At 41.3% G+C, this 15,532-nt stretch overlaps 2 protein-coding genes across 2 annotated transcripts; one reads left to right on the plus strand and one right to left on the minus strand.

Annotated features, from left to right (window-relative positions):
- Positions 1–3,387: 3,387 nt before the first annotated feature.
- Positions 3,388–8,370, minus strand: kctd9a (potassium channel tetramerization domain containing 9a). The gene is made up of 12 exons (XM_085367969.1): positions 8,241–8,370; positions 7,822–7,943; positions 7,698–7,741; positions 7,504–7,600; positions 7,354–7,412; positions 7,131–7,259; positions 6,919–6,986; positions 5,057–5,152; positions 4,822–4,971; positions 4,333–4,438; positions 4,078–4,211; positions 3,388–3,571 (listed from the first exon to the last, which is right to left on the minus strand). Exons 1-12 carry the CDS (start codon positions 8,286–8,288, stop codon positions 3,455–3,457), a joined length of 1,170 nt encoding a protein of 389 aa, XP_085224095.1. The 5' UTR covers positions 8,289–8,370; the 3' UTR covers positions 3,388–3,454.
- An 851-nt stretch (positions 8,371–9,221) lies between these two features.
- ankrd39 (ankyrin repeat domain 39) lies at positions 9,222–10,143 on the plus strand. The gene is made up of 4 exons (XM_085367970.1): positions 9,222–9,312; positions 9,452–9,555; positions 9,659–9,862; positions 9,956–10,143. Exons 1-4 carry the CDS (start codon positions 9,222–9,224, stop codon positions 10,100–10,102), a joined length of 546 nt encoding a protein of 181 aa, XP_085224096.1. The 3' UTR covers positions 10,103–10,143.
- Positions 10,144–15,532: the final 5,389 nt, after the last annotated feature.

Below are 15,532 nucleotides of genomic sequence, written 5' to 3' on the forward strand. Positions count from 1 at the left end.
TAGACAAGAACTTCTGATCTCTTCTGCTGTCCTTTGTGAAGTCTGCTGCACATGATTTTCCAAGATTTATATAACTGTGCTTTGTTTCCTCCAACACTTCACTACAGGGGGTCACAAAGTGGGATTAAGCAACACTTGGCAACTCTGGCAACCCACAGAGCTGTTTGAACAATTGCACCTGATGTGTGATTTTTGCAGTTTCTGATCATTTTATGATGTACTTTGAACTGACTTCACAAGATATATGACAGTTATTCCAGAACTGCTTTGGTATGTTTTTCACCTCATGTGTACCCTGATGTACACAAACATCTTTTTTACAGAGCTGCACGTCTCTGGGCAAAGATGCTATGTTGATGTGAGAGAATGGGCAGGCTGCTTTGAACGGATAGTAAGGCAACAGTAACCGAAATAACCAATTATAACAACCAGGGTATGCAGAAGAACATCTGCAGCAGCTGAAGAACACACCAGGTGCCACTACTGTCAGCTAAGAGGAGGAAACTGAGGCTACAGTTTAAACTGGCTCACCAAAATTGGTCAGCATAAAATTTGCAAAACATTCTGATTCACCAGTCTCAATTTCTGTTGCAACATTTGGATGGTAGGGTCAGAATTTGGTGTAAATAATGAAAGCATGAATGCATCATGCCTTGTATCATGTCCATTGACCGTGTTCATCCCTTTTGACCATAATGTACCAGCAGGATTATGCGCTAAAATCTCCTGAAAGTGGTTTCTTTAAGATGAAAGTGAGCCACTGGGGTTAAATGGTCTCCACAGTTCTTTGTTTTGTCCCTAGCTGGCGGTCAGCAGGGGAGGTCGAAGTAAATACGTCGCTGTGGGTGCCGTAGGGTTTCCATCTTGGTCAACAATGCACTTCCAGTCATTTCGATCTGTGTCCTTGACCTTTGCTTGCTTGATGGTTGTTTAAGATAGTCTTCAATTTGCTTGATCCAAGTCGTCTTGGGTGCATCACACTCGATTCTCCAGTGGGCGGTGCACTGCTGCAGCAGAAGGCGATATGGTAGGTGATGGTTGCTCATGCAGCAGACATGGCCAAACCATTGCAGTCGTCACTTCAGGGTCAGCTCTTCCATTTAGGGCTGCTGGTGACATTGACTACGTGTCACGCTGTTGCTGAGGCGGTCATGGAGGGACACTCGGAGAATCTGACGCAAACGGCCCATTTGGGAGACCTCGAGCTTGTTGAGGTTGTGTTTGAGGGTGACCCAGGGCTCGGATCAGTAGAGAAGAATGGGCAATACCAGTGAGCAGTACAGGCGGATTTTGGTGATGAGGGTGACGTTTGTCTTTTTCCAGATACACCATCGTAAGGAGGGGAATGCCGCCGCCGCTTGACCGATTCTTGAGTACATTTCCGCTGTAGATGCCACTTTTCTTGCATCAGAGAGCCGAGGTCTTTGAATTCCCGCAGTTGTTCGATTTGCACGGTGGCTGCATAAGGTCTTCTCAGTTACCAGCTTTCAATCTAACAGAGCATCTTTGGGATGTAGCAGAATGGGAGATTAACATCATAAATGTGTAGCCGACAAATCTGCAACAGTGCGACACTACCACCCTGGTGCTAATAAGGTGTAACTAATAAAGTGTCCAGCGAGTGTATGTTTTCCTAATACTCACAACATAGACCTTTAGTCTTTCCAGCTGTTGGTTGTCAGATGTTGTATTTCAAAACATATTCCAAGTGTGTAGAACTATTCGGCCGATAGGAACATTATCCATTTTGCTCATAAAGACAAGTGCAACTAATGACAGCTCAAGCTGTAGACAGCTGTGCTGAGTCATAGGCCAAAATGTCTAAAAACATTTGCAAATTTTAACAAAGAATGACAAATGCTCATTCAAATGAGCACAAGCAGCAGTTCTGAAGGATGTGACATGTTGTTTAGATGACTGTCATTCGAGAACTGAGCCAAAGCAACCGAGAAAGAAAAACAGATGACAAAGACTTTTTCTTCATAGCAGTTTATTTATAACAGTCATTTATGGAAACATATTTCCATGGTCGAGTGCAATATTCATAGACAGGGATAACTACACAACTCCCTGCCTCAAACAAATCAACCCCAGCCCCATATTGCATTCAGTGAGATGTATTAAAATAAATAACCATAGCTCTTCCATTGGTTTTCACACTCAGGGTGAAATACACATTATGATTGCCTTCATCATTCATTCTCACAGGCCGGGTACCTTCCACTTCATTGAGTGAATAATATTGCATCATTGGTGCAGCTTCGAGCTACAGCTAGAGAAACTTCACTGGTCAAAGACACAGCTTTCCCCCTCCCCCCTCACATGCAAACGGACACTGTGGAACAAGAACTGAAGTTAGATCCTTCAGAAAACAGCTGACAACACCTCTGTCTACTCTAAGAATTACTTTTTGGGGAAGTTTTGGAAGCACTGGATTTGCTTTACACAACATTACATAAGAAAAGCACCAAACCTTTTTGGTGAAAGGATATACCACGTTACACGTTAACATATACATGTGCAAACAAGTTTAAAGCATGATTAAGTGACATACATAAATACACGAAGCACGTTTCCAGGCAAACCCCACTTTAACAACATGAAAATGGACTCTCCTGCCGTACTGGGGATCGGATAAATAACGGATGATGTGCATGAACATTACGATAAGCTTTGCCACATCCGAATGCATGCAGTTGTGGATCACTCACACCTCGGGTTAATAAGAGGTAGATTCACAGAGCACAAAACCAGGGAAAGCTTTTTTTGTTTTGTTTTTTAGGAGACAGAAAAACATCAAACTAGAAAAACAAACCTCACAGCTATACATCTTGTATTGCATACTCGAGCTGTGTTTAAAACGAGCCTGTAGCATAGTTTTATGTTGCTCTAACAGCACTTTTAGCCTGTTAGACTGTGCTAGTGTATGGCTTTGGCTTGCATTATTTCTTTTATAATAATATGTTGTATATCCAGCAATATTAAGTTACATACTTAAAGAAGAATATATATATTGACACAGTTATTGGTAATTAACCCTCTTCCATTTCTGCTACAGCAGCATGCAGTGAAGCTCAATGCTCTGAGCTTTACTGCTCAAAGGTAAGCTGACTTTGATTCCTATTAACATGTCAAGTAATATGAAATAAAAGTATGAAACTAAATGAGTATAGTCACTTGATTACATCCAGACACATCTACACAAACTAGGAACCTTTTACTTTTTTGGTGATAAACGCAGCTGAACATTCTCAAAACACCCTACTATACAAACATACATAAGACAACCCTGGATAAATTCTAGTGCAATATATTTAAAGCTAACATAATATTGGTGGAATGCCAGGGGTGTGCATACATATACCTGTACTGCACTGATAGGTATAGAGAGATTGAAAAGGAGCGACTTGGGGAAAGCTGTGGCCCGCATTGGACTTGCAGGTGTGGTGTTGAGTTATCTAACACTCTGTGACATGTGCAGAGGGGTCAGCATCTCTTCAAAAATGGCTCCCTTGACATTGGACCCTCTCAGGTTAGCTTCTTGTAGATCGCAGCCAGATAGATCACAGTTCTGGACAGGAGAAAAAAAACAAAACAAAAAAAAACCCAATGAAAATTCCTAAGTAATGAGGCGAGCCTTGCCGTCTTTGGCCTGTGCTGTTAACACTGTGTGGATTGTGACAGATCGACCGGCTTCTTGTAAGTTTAGTGAAGCTTTTAATCATTTACAAATGTGCTTCAGGTCAGTGTCTATTTGCTCCACAATCATTCGAAAAGCACAAAGTTTGAGATCTTCAAGTTAAAATGAACATAAAATGGAGAAAGAGCGATAAATTAAACCTGTTTTTGCATGTCATCTAGTTTTAAGATTTCAGGAAACATAAAAAACAAACAAACAAACAAACAAACAAACAAACAAAAACGTGGGACTTTGCTTTTCGCGAGCTGCATCACATATTGGGAATTTTATTCAGATTCGCAGTGTCATTATTTCTGCTCCTGATTTTGATGTCATAAACAAAACCTGCCACCTGAGCCCACTTTATTCTGTGCTTTTAAAGATAATCCTTGACTCACCTCGAGATCTGTCCCTGCTAAAGTAGCTCCCCGCAGATTACAGTTCTTCAGCTTTGCATTTTTGAGAGTGGCCACACGCAAGTTGATACCGGTCATTTGGCTTCCTTCCATGTCGACTCCTTTCAGGTTAGCGCCTGATTTAAAGAAAAAAATAAAAATGATAATAATAAAAATCGTACAGTTAAAACAAAAACAAAAAATAAAAACGAAATTAAAGCTGCCTCCTTTTTCATCAGAAAAGCTTTTAAAGATTACCTTCCAGGTTGGCCTTCAGTCCAGATGGATCTTCAAAATTGCATCCTTTGAGAGAAGCTCCCTCAGCATTGGAACACAGCATCTTCACCCCTTGTAAGTTAGCACCCTGCAACCAGCAGAGCAAAGAGCAAAAGTTTTTATGATAGTCTGACCTAACCTCTACAAATTATTAATGAAAAGATTATGGAGAAAAAAAGTGCCGTTTTTTTTTTTTAAATAAGCTGAATGTGAGAGGAAGATTTGTAGCAGTATCTTTAAGATATTAAAGAACAGAGTAGTCCTTTTTTCTACACAAGTGAGGGGGCAGCAGATAGAGACCAAAAATCCTAAGACAAGTACATTTTTGCATCACCACAAGGCCAACATTTAAAAAAAACATAACAAACAAAAAAATAGCACATTAAGATACACGGAAGGAGGAAGCATTTACAGACGTGAATGGATATGTATAAGATTTAGCCTGAACAACACCAGAGCCGCCACGCTTACATCCAGGTTGGCTCCAGAGAGATCAGCCCGCTCCAGATTGGAGCAGCACAGGTTGGCATGTGTCAGATTGCAGCGGCTGAGGTTAGCCATCTTGAAATTGATGTAGCGCAGGTCAAGTCGGGACAGATCGGCGCCACTGAAATTGAGTCCCTAGAAACATTAAGAGCAATAGGGTCAAGTATAAATTTGATCAGATGATATGAGAGTGAATTAAAACGGTTTCATCTAACCGTACCTGACAGCGGAGCTCTGACTTGGTCGGTGTTGCCAAAAGAAAACGGACAAACTCTTTGCGGGAAATAGGAGAGTGGTCCTCGGGTGGCTGCGAGTTCTGTTTAAAAAGAAAGCATGCAAGGGAGAGATCACATTTTTAACAACCATGTTTCCAAAGAAGCAGAGGTGATATGTAAAAATCAAAATTCTCAGTTAAATTTGGGCTTTCAGTGAGTTCCAAATGACTCCATACTTTCTGCATTTACAAAGACAGGTTATAATTCTGATAATAAAATATTAATGTTAAAACAAATTTTTTTTTATAAATAATTGAAAAATATATTCCGATATTTAATTTCCCAAAAAACTGTGGGGGGGGAAAAAGCAATCACGTGGCAGATCATAATATCAAAAAAAGTTAATTGACAACAGCTCATTAGCATAAATGGGTATTTATCCATTCCACTGCACACAATGGACAAGACCAAAAACTTGTATTGTTGTGTTTTAGTAACACAGACATGGACTCAGGAACACGTCTGAAAACAAATGACGGTAAACTGTTTCCAGGTGCACCCATAAATGGAGCGTCAATACGGAGAGAAATAATAGGATTAGCCGGCTTATTAAGAGCACAGCTCAAAGTCAGCATGTGTGGTGGAGGTGCATTAATGCACATGGCATGGGTAACTAGCACATTTGTGAACGCACCATTTAAGATGAATGGTATACACAATTTGACGTGACATATTCTACTTCCCAGTTGATTTGTTTCCTTTTCAAGGAAAGCCTCTACACCATTCATGTAAGACAATGCCAACCACATTCTATGGCAGCTGTGACTCAGGAGGTAGAGCAGGTCGTATATCAGTCGGAGCAGTGGTCCCAAACCTTTTTTGCACCACGGACCAGTTTAATGTCAGACAATATTTTCACAGACCGGCCTTTAAGGTGTCGCAGATAAATACAACAAAATAAAATGATACAGACAAAAACTGTGGCATTATGTAAATATAATAGTAAATTCAGCTGTGTAATTGTGTAACTTTATTAGCAGCATCCTCCTGAAATGCGCCAACAACATTGAGAGTAACATCCTCCTCTCTGCTTCTTGATGCTCTCTGGTTGCTATAGTAACACGTAAATATTTCCTTCAAAATAAGACACACGACTACAACACGGGAAAAGACCCAGGGAAACCGACTTAACGATAAAAACCATACATTTCACACCCGAGCCTCAACTCTCGCGGCACGGTACCAAACGACTCACGGACCGCTACTGGGCCACGGACCGCTACCGGTCCGTGGCCCGGGTGTTGGGGACGGCTGAGTCAGAGGATTGATTCCCCAGCCGGGGGTAGTTGGGCAAGATACTCAACCTCGATTTGCTCCTAATGCAACCATTGGTGTGAGTATAAATGCTAGACAAAACGCTTGGGTGTAAGAAGAAAAAAAAGAAGTGGTTTTATAGATATATGTGTAACGGGTGAATGTGGCTTGTAGTTATAAGCACTCTGCATGCTCAGTTACAGTTTACCAGCTTCACATATCAACATGGCTGCATAATAAAAAGCATCTGAATGTGAAGCAGGCATGGACTGAAAGACTAAAAACAAAAACATGCACAAAAAGTACAACAATTGCTTTCCCAGAGTGTTGTTTCTTTAAAAAAAAGAAAAAAATAACATTACAGTCATCAAATTCAAAATGAGTATGCAATTTTAATACTTCTTGTTTTTTTTTCTTCTTTGTACTGTTCTCTATCAAATATCGGGTTTAACTGGTTTACAAATTACTTCAGTTTGTTTTTATTAACATTTTTAACAGCATAAAACGTGATTTTATTGTAAACTAGCTTTTTGACTTCCGCATTAAAAACTACCTTGATCGCTACTTCAAGCTGTTCAGCAAGCTGCTCAATTCCAAAGAAGCGAGCCTCCTCGAGGACACCTGGAAAACATTCAGGAGATTGCTACATATCCCTCCATTTTTTTTAACATTTTAGACATTAGATCACTTGCATGCAGGTAGACCTCATCATTTAGGAATAACATTTTTAAAAGAAGGAAAAAAAAGAAAAAGAAGAAAGGTTACCTCGTATATTTATGCCTTCATTGATAATGAGCTGACCGTGTCTCAAGTAGTTGAGAATAGGCTCAAAGTACTCAGGGCTGCGGTCAATGAGGTAAGCCCCATGCTCGTCCTGTTTGTTTCCCCACACATCTGAAAACAGACACAACACAGAGCTTGACGAAACTTACTCAATAACATGGCTGAATAAGAACTGAAATGCTCATTGATCAGCTGGTCTCAGTACCCTTCTCTCGAAACATGTGAGCGAGCATACTCTCCGGCTCCTTGCTGACCAAGGTGCTCCTGATTATAAAAGAAGATGCATTCAGCAACCAGAGAACAGAGAAACAACGAATGAGATATGGCATGAAAGCTGAATTTAAAGCGCAAATACCTGGTGGTGGTGAAAAGACGGCCACCAATGTTAAGGGTTAGCCAGTCAGTGTGAGCTGCCAGCGGATCTGATGTAATCTTGGCTTCATTTTGAGGGTCTGTGATAATAAAGTGAAGGAAGACAACAGAGACATTGAAACCTTTGGACACTCTGACAGTGGATGAGACTCCAGCAGCAGACATGCCAGCACTCACCAATAAATGGATCTCCTTCTGACACATACAGCACGTCGTCATCTCTGGGAGAGGCACAGACGCACATGTCAGAAACATAATGTAGAGAGGAGACCTTCAAATTTGTTGTCACAGCTGAGCTTACCTTATAAGGGCAATGTCATCAATGAGACCACCCTTTCCATTGTACAAACAGGAGGCTTTGATTCCTAACTTATTGCTTGCTACAGATAGTAAGTCAGACAAGGTTCCGTATACTGCTACAACCTAAAGAGAGGGGGGAAAAACGATGGATTAAGGACTGAAAGCAAAAGGGTCACTCCAGCCTAACATACACATGACATAAATGACTCACGGTGGAAATGGTGATTGACCTTAAAGTTCAACGGTAGTTTATTTGTGGAAAAAAAATGTAATAAAGTCAGAGATTAACCCTGTCATCATATGAGTACATGATGTGGCGTTTGAGTATCAGCAGTTAGCAGTGCATCCTGAAACACCTTAGGTACGTACAGTGGAAAAAGCCAGTCATTCTGCGGCCCAAGCTCTCACACTATTACCCACCTTGCCATTTTTACATGTCCCGTTAACAAATAACGTGACTCTTCTCATTCTTCACGCGCTATGGCTGAAGGTCTAGTAAGGCTAAAATAATAGGACAATGACGTATCCTTTCCCAGCTACTCTCCTTTTCGTGTGCCGAAACAAATGAAGCTGACTAGCTTGCTGCATCAGACAACAACACGAGACAAAAGATGCCTTCACAGCTGTCGGGAAAACTAGATATTTTTTGCAAGTGTAACTTGGAGGAATACTTATAGGCACAGCTGAACTTGGGAGTGTTATTATTATATTTAAAAAGCTCAATGTGTTTTCTATTGAGTCAACTGTATTAATTTATTGGATCTGTGCTGTTGTCAAGCATTAAATAGAGCTGATGGTGTGATATGTATAAGTTTCAAACAGCATACGTAATTTTTGATGCTTATAAAATGATAGTGCAAGCGTGAGCAGTTGCAGTCGCTGTAGAAGTGCATCACTGATAATAATTATGTCACCGCAGGTCAAAGTTAACCGCGGCCGCTAATTTGCCTAAACAAATCCATTAATGTAACGCTACCAAATCTGAGAGCATCTGAAGGGGCCTGTAAACAGCTCTGTAATTGGCTGAGAGGCTTCTACGTAAGCACGTTTCGTGCGTAAGTTATTTGTAGCGCTAGCGTTTAGCCATCCTGAAGGTTTTCGTTTCGTGTGAAGAAAAGCGCCACTCATTCGCATCGCATCAGCCTTTATCTTATTTCAAATGTAACATCTCAACTTGTCATCGGGCCAAACATTCATTGGTTCACTAACAGCATTTTTGCGGCTTGTTTGTTGCGACGTAGTCCTGTTGGTGGTGGTAATGCGCCACAGAGCAGCCCAACAATAGCAGTAGAAGAAGAACAGTGTTACTGTCAACAGAGTAATCTTTGACAGCATTTCTGTAACTATAAACTTGCGTTCACCTTCAGGTTTGAATGTTTTCATTTATCGCGTTTTTAAGAAATGTCTGACAGACAGCATTGTTTGTGCTGCTCTCATCCCGTCTCCTCTGCTGGTGTTTACCAGACGCTGTACGAAATGGATTTTGAACGAGGTTTGCATTCACCTTTCAGGCATGTGGTGACTGAGTTAAACCGCACTGCTATCAAATATGTAGACTAGGCCAAGCAATACTATTTTGTTCTGATTTGAAAGATGTGTCAGTGAAGTAGGGTGCTGTGCGTCCTGTGCAGGTATCTGGTCTGCTGCAATGAATGGAGACTTGGAGCGGGTAAAGTACTTAGTGCAGAAGGGGACAGACCCTAATTTGAGAGACTCAGCTGGATACACCGCTCTGGTCAGTTTACAGAAGACACGTTTGGCTGCACAGCATGAGCTCATGTACCTAATGTACCCATGTACCTAAACTTGTAATTTACTAATGCTGTTTTCCTTTTTAGCACTATGGAAGCCGCAGTGGTCATCTCTGTGTGTGCAAGTTTCTTCTTGAGAACGGTGCCTGTGCGTCTCCGCAGACGCCAGGCGGGGCCACGCCGCTCCATCGATCATCTTACTGCGGTCATCTGAATGTGGTAAGACTCCTTCTGCAACACAGAGCAGATCCAGCACTCTGTGATGATGATGGCATGTCCCCTTTACACAAGGTACAGAATTTCCAGCAATAACACAGCCATTCTGCTGAGATATAATCATTTAACTTGTGTCTGCATCTTTTACTCTCTTACATGGTTGAGCAGGCTGCAGAAGGGGGCCACGAAGAGGTCTGTCAGCTCCTTGTTGAGCACTGCCCAGCACTCCGCAGCCAGATGAACAAGAGGCTCCAGCTACCCTACCAGCTGGCACAGCAGGGACACCTGCAGGAGCTCTTAAAACCCCCCTGTTGATGGCAGATGCACTGAACCTGAGGCATGCTGTGTTACTAAGATCACACGAATGATCGCCCACATTTTCCTTAGCAAGCATCAGCATTCATGTTTGGAAGAGAAAGTTACAGCTGTTGATGAGAACTGAGACATGGTGAGGAAATGGATTCGGAAGTGGGAAGAATCAATCGAACACGCCCACCTTTTGAGCTGAAGTGCTCTTGGTGGCTTAATGTTAAGATAACTGGTGGTGCATTATAAGCTTTGATGTGTATTTGTGGAATTAAGTTTGTATCCAGACTCCTACGTTTGGTACAAGACCCAAAACAGTCACACAACTTAGCAACAGCAAGACAAGGACAACATGCCAGTGCAGAGTACAGAGATCATTTGAAAGGTGCAATGATGTCACAGAACTTGAACACGGAGTGCAGCTTTTAAAAGCTCACAGAGGAAACCCCTTGTGAGTGTTACACAATAGTACGAGTCACCTGTTACAGTCACAATATCAGTTTTTATAATTGGCTCTGTTGAGCATATGGCATGTGTTTCTATTAAAACTGTACGCCAACTTCTCGTCTGTTTTTGGGTCGCTTTTATCTAAAAGTGATCCTTGTTGAACTTTTAAACTCTTAACAGTAGGGGGAGCTGTTGTCCTAAAAGGGCTGGACACTTTCCCTGGGACACCATCTGAATTAGATGGCAACAAGCACAAAGTGACCTCATTCAATCCTCCCAGCACATTGCTGGAGAACTAAACAGCGTAACTGTGAGAAAGAGGGAAATCTGTTACAGCTGATAGCAAGACATCACAGAAGGACTCTAGTGTCCAGGCAGTTTATGTTTATGCAGCTGTACTGCTGATATATTAGTGAACTAATTCCAACAGGTTTTTTTCTGGTTTCTGGTCATTTAAAAAACAAAACATGGGCCAGCTTAAAAAGGGTAAATGGACTGGTACGTATGTCACACTTTTTTACCCAAACTGTGCCTTCAGAGTGTTGTTCACAACAAGCCACATTCACCCATTCCTACAGCACTTTATTCTGTGTATTTAAGTGCTTTCTAACTATAAGGCTCACAATGGATGGCAATTTGGGTTTCGGTATGTTTCCAGGGATAATTTAACACATGAGCTGGAGGTGCTGGGACTCGAACCACAGAACCAATTGGCCGACTTGACCTCCTGAGCCACAGTGGGATGTTCGTTGTTTCTACTTTACTAGTTTTACGACTGTATTTGAGGAAGCTTGTGGAACCTTCTGCTTCTGGTGCAAAGCATTAACACTTTTCTGCACCGAGATGTTGTTAGTTGTGAGTCTCAGGATTTCAGAATTAAGTTAAACCATATGAGTGTCTCACATTCTTAACGGTCTGCTGATTTTTAGCATGTAACTTTTAACAAAAAAATAGCAATTATTAGCTGTTTTTGTTTGTTTTGTACTGAGATTACTTGTTCATTTTTAAGTAATCAGACACAGGTCACATGACTGAAGGAGGCCCGGAGGTGAAAAACCTATGGAAGTATTTCCTTATACTGAAACAGATGGAAATACTTGTGTGACCATTATCTCACATACTTACTTATTCAAAGCATGTACAATAAGTAACACATGCACATAGGAGAGATACATTTTCCTCTCAGCCTCCTACAGATGTGTGGGTATTAGTGCGGTCTGCACAGATACAAACCCATGACAGAAACCTCTCTCTGCAGTCTGAGGAACTTTCATTGGGTCCGCTGGTGGGTGGTGTTTCCAAACTACCTTCAAACCACATCCATGCCGTGACTGGAGGGGTGCCAGGCCACATCTGGAGCTGATTGCAGCTGACGCCACACAGCACAGGGAGATAGGGTGTTGAGGGGTAGATGGGGTAGGATTGGGGGTATTTTAACTCCGAGAGCTAAGCCAAGAGAGCTGTTTATGCTCAGTGACAAGTTCCTCCTTGCACACAGCTGAGGAACTGTATCTGGGATAACCCGCTTTGATTGCCACATGTCTATAATAGCAGGGTGGTTGGCTCGCCTTTTTTCCCCCCTTTTTTCTTTCTTGTCTGAATGGCATTATGGAGGGGGAAAAAGCACATTCTGCTCTTTGAGTTGAACCAGTAATTTTGACTGGCACACAGACTGTCGGACCCACCCACAGCACCCTGTGATTGCTCCCCTGCCAGGCTGTATGGAACACAATCAGAGTTGATGGTGATGCAGATTTGGTAGCAGTGAGTGAGCTAATGAAAACCCTCTGTGTCACTTGATAAAACTGGAGGAAACCTTAAGGGCCTTGGTCTTTAATTTTTCATGACCTGGTTTGAGTTTGAGAGTTGTTTATGTGAGAAAAAATCTGGCCTGCATGAGTGAAAATCAAATGCTTGGTCAAGAAAGACCCATTTTTTGCCACACACTTTAAAAATCTCTTTGAAGCATCTGTGCTGCTTCATTTTTCTCAGATTTTTTATGTTAAAGCAAAGGAAGAATGCAGCATGATTTTAACGGCTGTTTTCTGAGAGGCTTCGCATAGTGTGAGGACTTGGGAAGGACTCCACAAGATGAGGAATTTGGACTGCAGCTCTGTTTAGCGAGATTTATTTGGAAAGCAATGAAACTTCCTGGCCCTGGAACCCACTTCCACCATAATGAGCCCAAGTTAAACCAGGACTGGATGTTATTTTCCTCAGAAATAGAAGGTGGTCTGTGTGAAGGATTTAAAGTTGGTGTTGGGAACTTTTTAGTCTAAGTATTGAGAGCAAATACTCCTCTGTGTATTTTTCTACAGATTGAGAATAATGTTAAAGCTGTAAAAAGTAGTGGTTTCAGTGGTTATATAAATATTATTTTTAATGTTTTTATTTAGATTTCTGTTTTCACAGATAAAAAAGGTCATCTAGTCCTTATCTTTCCTGTGTTCAGCTGAACAAAAATAATGCTATTCTCTTGCCTCGCAGCTGCCCTGGCAGAGCCGGACCTGTCTGAGCTATCCCAAAGTAATCAGGTAAATGGCTGGCAGATGGGCACACATTAGGAGGTGCAGTACCAGAGTCTGGCATGGAAGACAGCTCCATGTTATCTGTTGTGTGTCGCGGAGGTAGGCGTGTGGATGTTGGTTCAGGGGGCGTGTGTAATCAAATATATGGGAGCTGTTCCTCTGAGATGCTGCATAATCCAATTTAGGTCCACTCCCACTTCAAAGAAGCATGTTGTCTGCTGGTTGATGTGATGTTGCAGATCCTACGCTTTCACTTTCCAGGTCAGCGGGTGATCAGATCCATGAGTCCAGAGGCTGCAGCTTAGCTCTTCCAGGCAGTCAGCTCAGTGACCATGGGAAATGTCAGGGTTATCAGGTGATCACCATGTGACACATGCTTGCTAGCTTTTTATTTCTATCTGCAGGCCAGGTTTTTTCAACCACATCATAGATCAGATAGTCATTTTAACATAGGACATGTTAGCAGTGTTTTGGACTAAAATGGAGCTCTCACATCTGGACAATGTCAAAACTTCCTTGAGTAATTGTGTGCAGTGAACTGTGATTTTTGTGTTATTGTCTGATTTTTTTTCTTCTTTTTTATTCCCGGATGTTTTTTCTTTTGACTCTGGGATGGATGGTTAAATTTCTTTTTATTGATTATGGAGATGTAATCTTCTCAAAAGCATGGCCAGTGAAACAACCCTTAAGCTGTTTCCATATGAGTCAGAGGACAATTAATGAAGCTTGTTGGATCATATATCAAGGTTCTATCATAGCAGACTGTTTTGGGAAACCATATTGTAGTATATCACCTGCCAAATCTACAAATGAGCTCTGTGAATATGCGGTATATGATTTTTTTTCCCTTTCCAGCATGTTCTTCATTTGCACATGTTGGCTTGCTGTTGGCTCAGTGGAGGTCTATTTTCCATTATTTTTTTTCAGTTATGTTCAGTTTTATTTTTATAGTGCCAAATCACAACGACAGTCACTTCAAGGTGCTTTATATTGTAAAGCTTTGAGTAAGCATTTGGCAACAGTGGGAAGGAAAAACTCCCTTTTAACAGGAAGAGACTTCTGGCAGAACCAGACTTATGGTGTAAGTCATCTGCTGAGACCAGTTGGAGGTGAGGTGAGGGAGACGGGACAGAAGGAACACTGTCAAAAAAGAGACAGAGTTTCAAAGCTCATTAAACTATTTAAGTTTTAAGCCTAATCTTAAAAATAGAGGGTGTCTGTCTCCCAAATCCAAACTGGGCACAGAAGAGGGGCCTGAAAGTTGAAGGCTGCCTCCCATTCTACTTTTAAATATCTTAGGAAGAACGAGTAAGCATGCAGTCATAGAGCAAAGTGCTCTTATGGGGTGATATGGTACGATGAGGTCTTTAACATAAGACAAGGCCTGATTATTCAAGACCTTGAATGTGAAAAGAAAGATTTTAAAATTGATTATGGATTTACCAGGGAGCCAATGAAGAGAAGCAAATACAGGAGAAAAATGCTCTCTGTGTCAAGTCCCTGTCAGTACTCTCGTTGCAGCATTTTGGGTCAACTGAAGGCTTTTCAGGGAGTTTTTAAGACATCCTGGTAATAACGAATTGTAGTAGTCCAGCCTAGAAGTAATAAATGCATAATGTAGTTTTTCAATATCACTTTGAGACAGAATGTTTCTTATTTTAGAGATACTGAGTCAATGCAATAAGACATAGTTGTATAATATGTACACTGTAAAATAAATCCTGATCCAAAATGACTCCAATATTCCTCACGGTGTTACAGGAGGCCAAGGTAATGCCCTCCACTGGTTAGAAACCATGTTTCTAAGGTTTTTAGGGGCAAGTACAACAACCTCAATTTTACCTGAATTTAGAAGCAGGAAACTAGTGGTTATCTATGTGTTTTAAGACATTGCTGTAGTTGAAATAATTGGTTTGTGTCACAGTGGAATGGCATATGGCATGGCCTTCTGATGCTGTTGATTATCTCCTTCTTGGTTCATTGTGTTGCTCAGAGATGCTCTTCTGCATACCTTGGTTGCAATGAGTGGTTGATTGATTTACTGTTGTTTTCCTATCAGCTCAAAGCACTCTGCTCCTTTGACTTCTGGCATCAGCAAGGCAGTTTCATCTTGGGAACTGCCACTCACGGGATATTTTCTGTTTTGGACCATTCTATGTAAACCCTAGAGATAGTTGAGTGTAAAAATCCTGGTAAATCAGCAGTTTCTGAAATACTTAGCCCAACCTGTCTGGCACCAGCAGCCATAGCACACTCAAAATCACTTAAAAAAATTATTATAATTTCTTTAAGTAAATTTCCATGGAAATTATGTTTACTATCCTTTCAAATGAGGAACTTTATTCATAATTAAGCAGCATTGCTAATTATAGAAGCCCTTAGAGGACTTAATTAAAATTATAATGAGATCTGAAAAAAATGACAAGGTTAACTCTACAATAGAGCTACAGTTTCCCACATATGT

Source organism: Diplotaxodon limnothrissa, linkage group LG12 (assembly GCF_057381915.1).
Source record: "Diplotaxodon limnothrissa isolate DT_005_m linkage group LG12, D_limnothrissa_male_GT1.1, whole genome shotgun sequence".
NCBI classification, from domain to species: Eukaryota; Metazoa; Chordata; class Actinopteri; order Cichliformes; family Cichlidae; genus Diplotaxodon; species Diplotaxodon limnothrissa.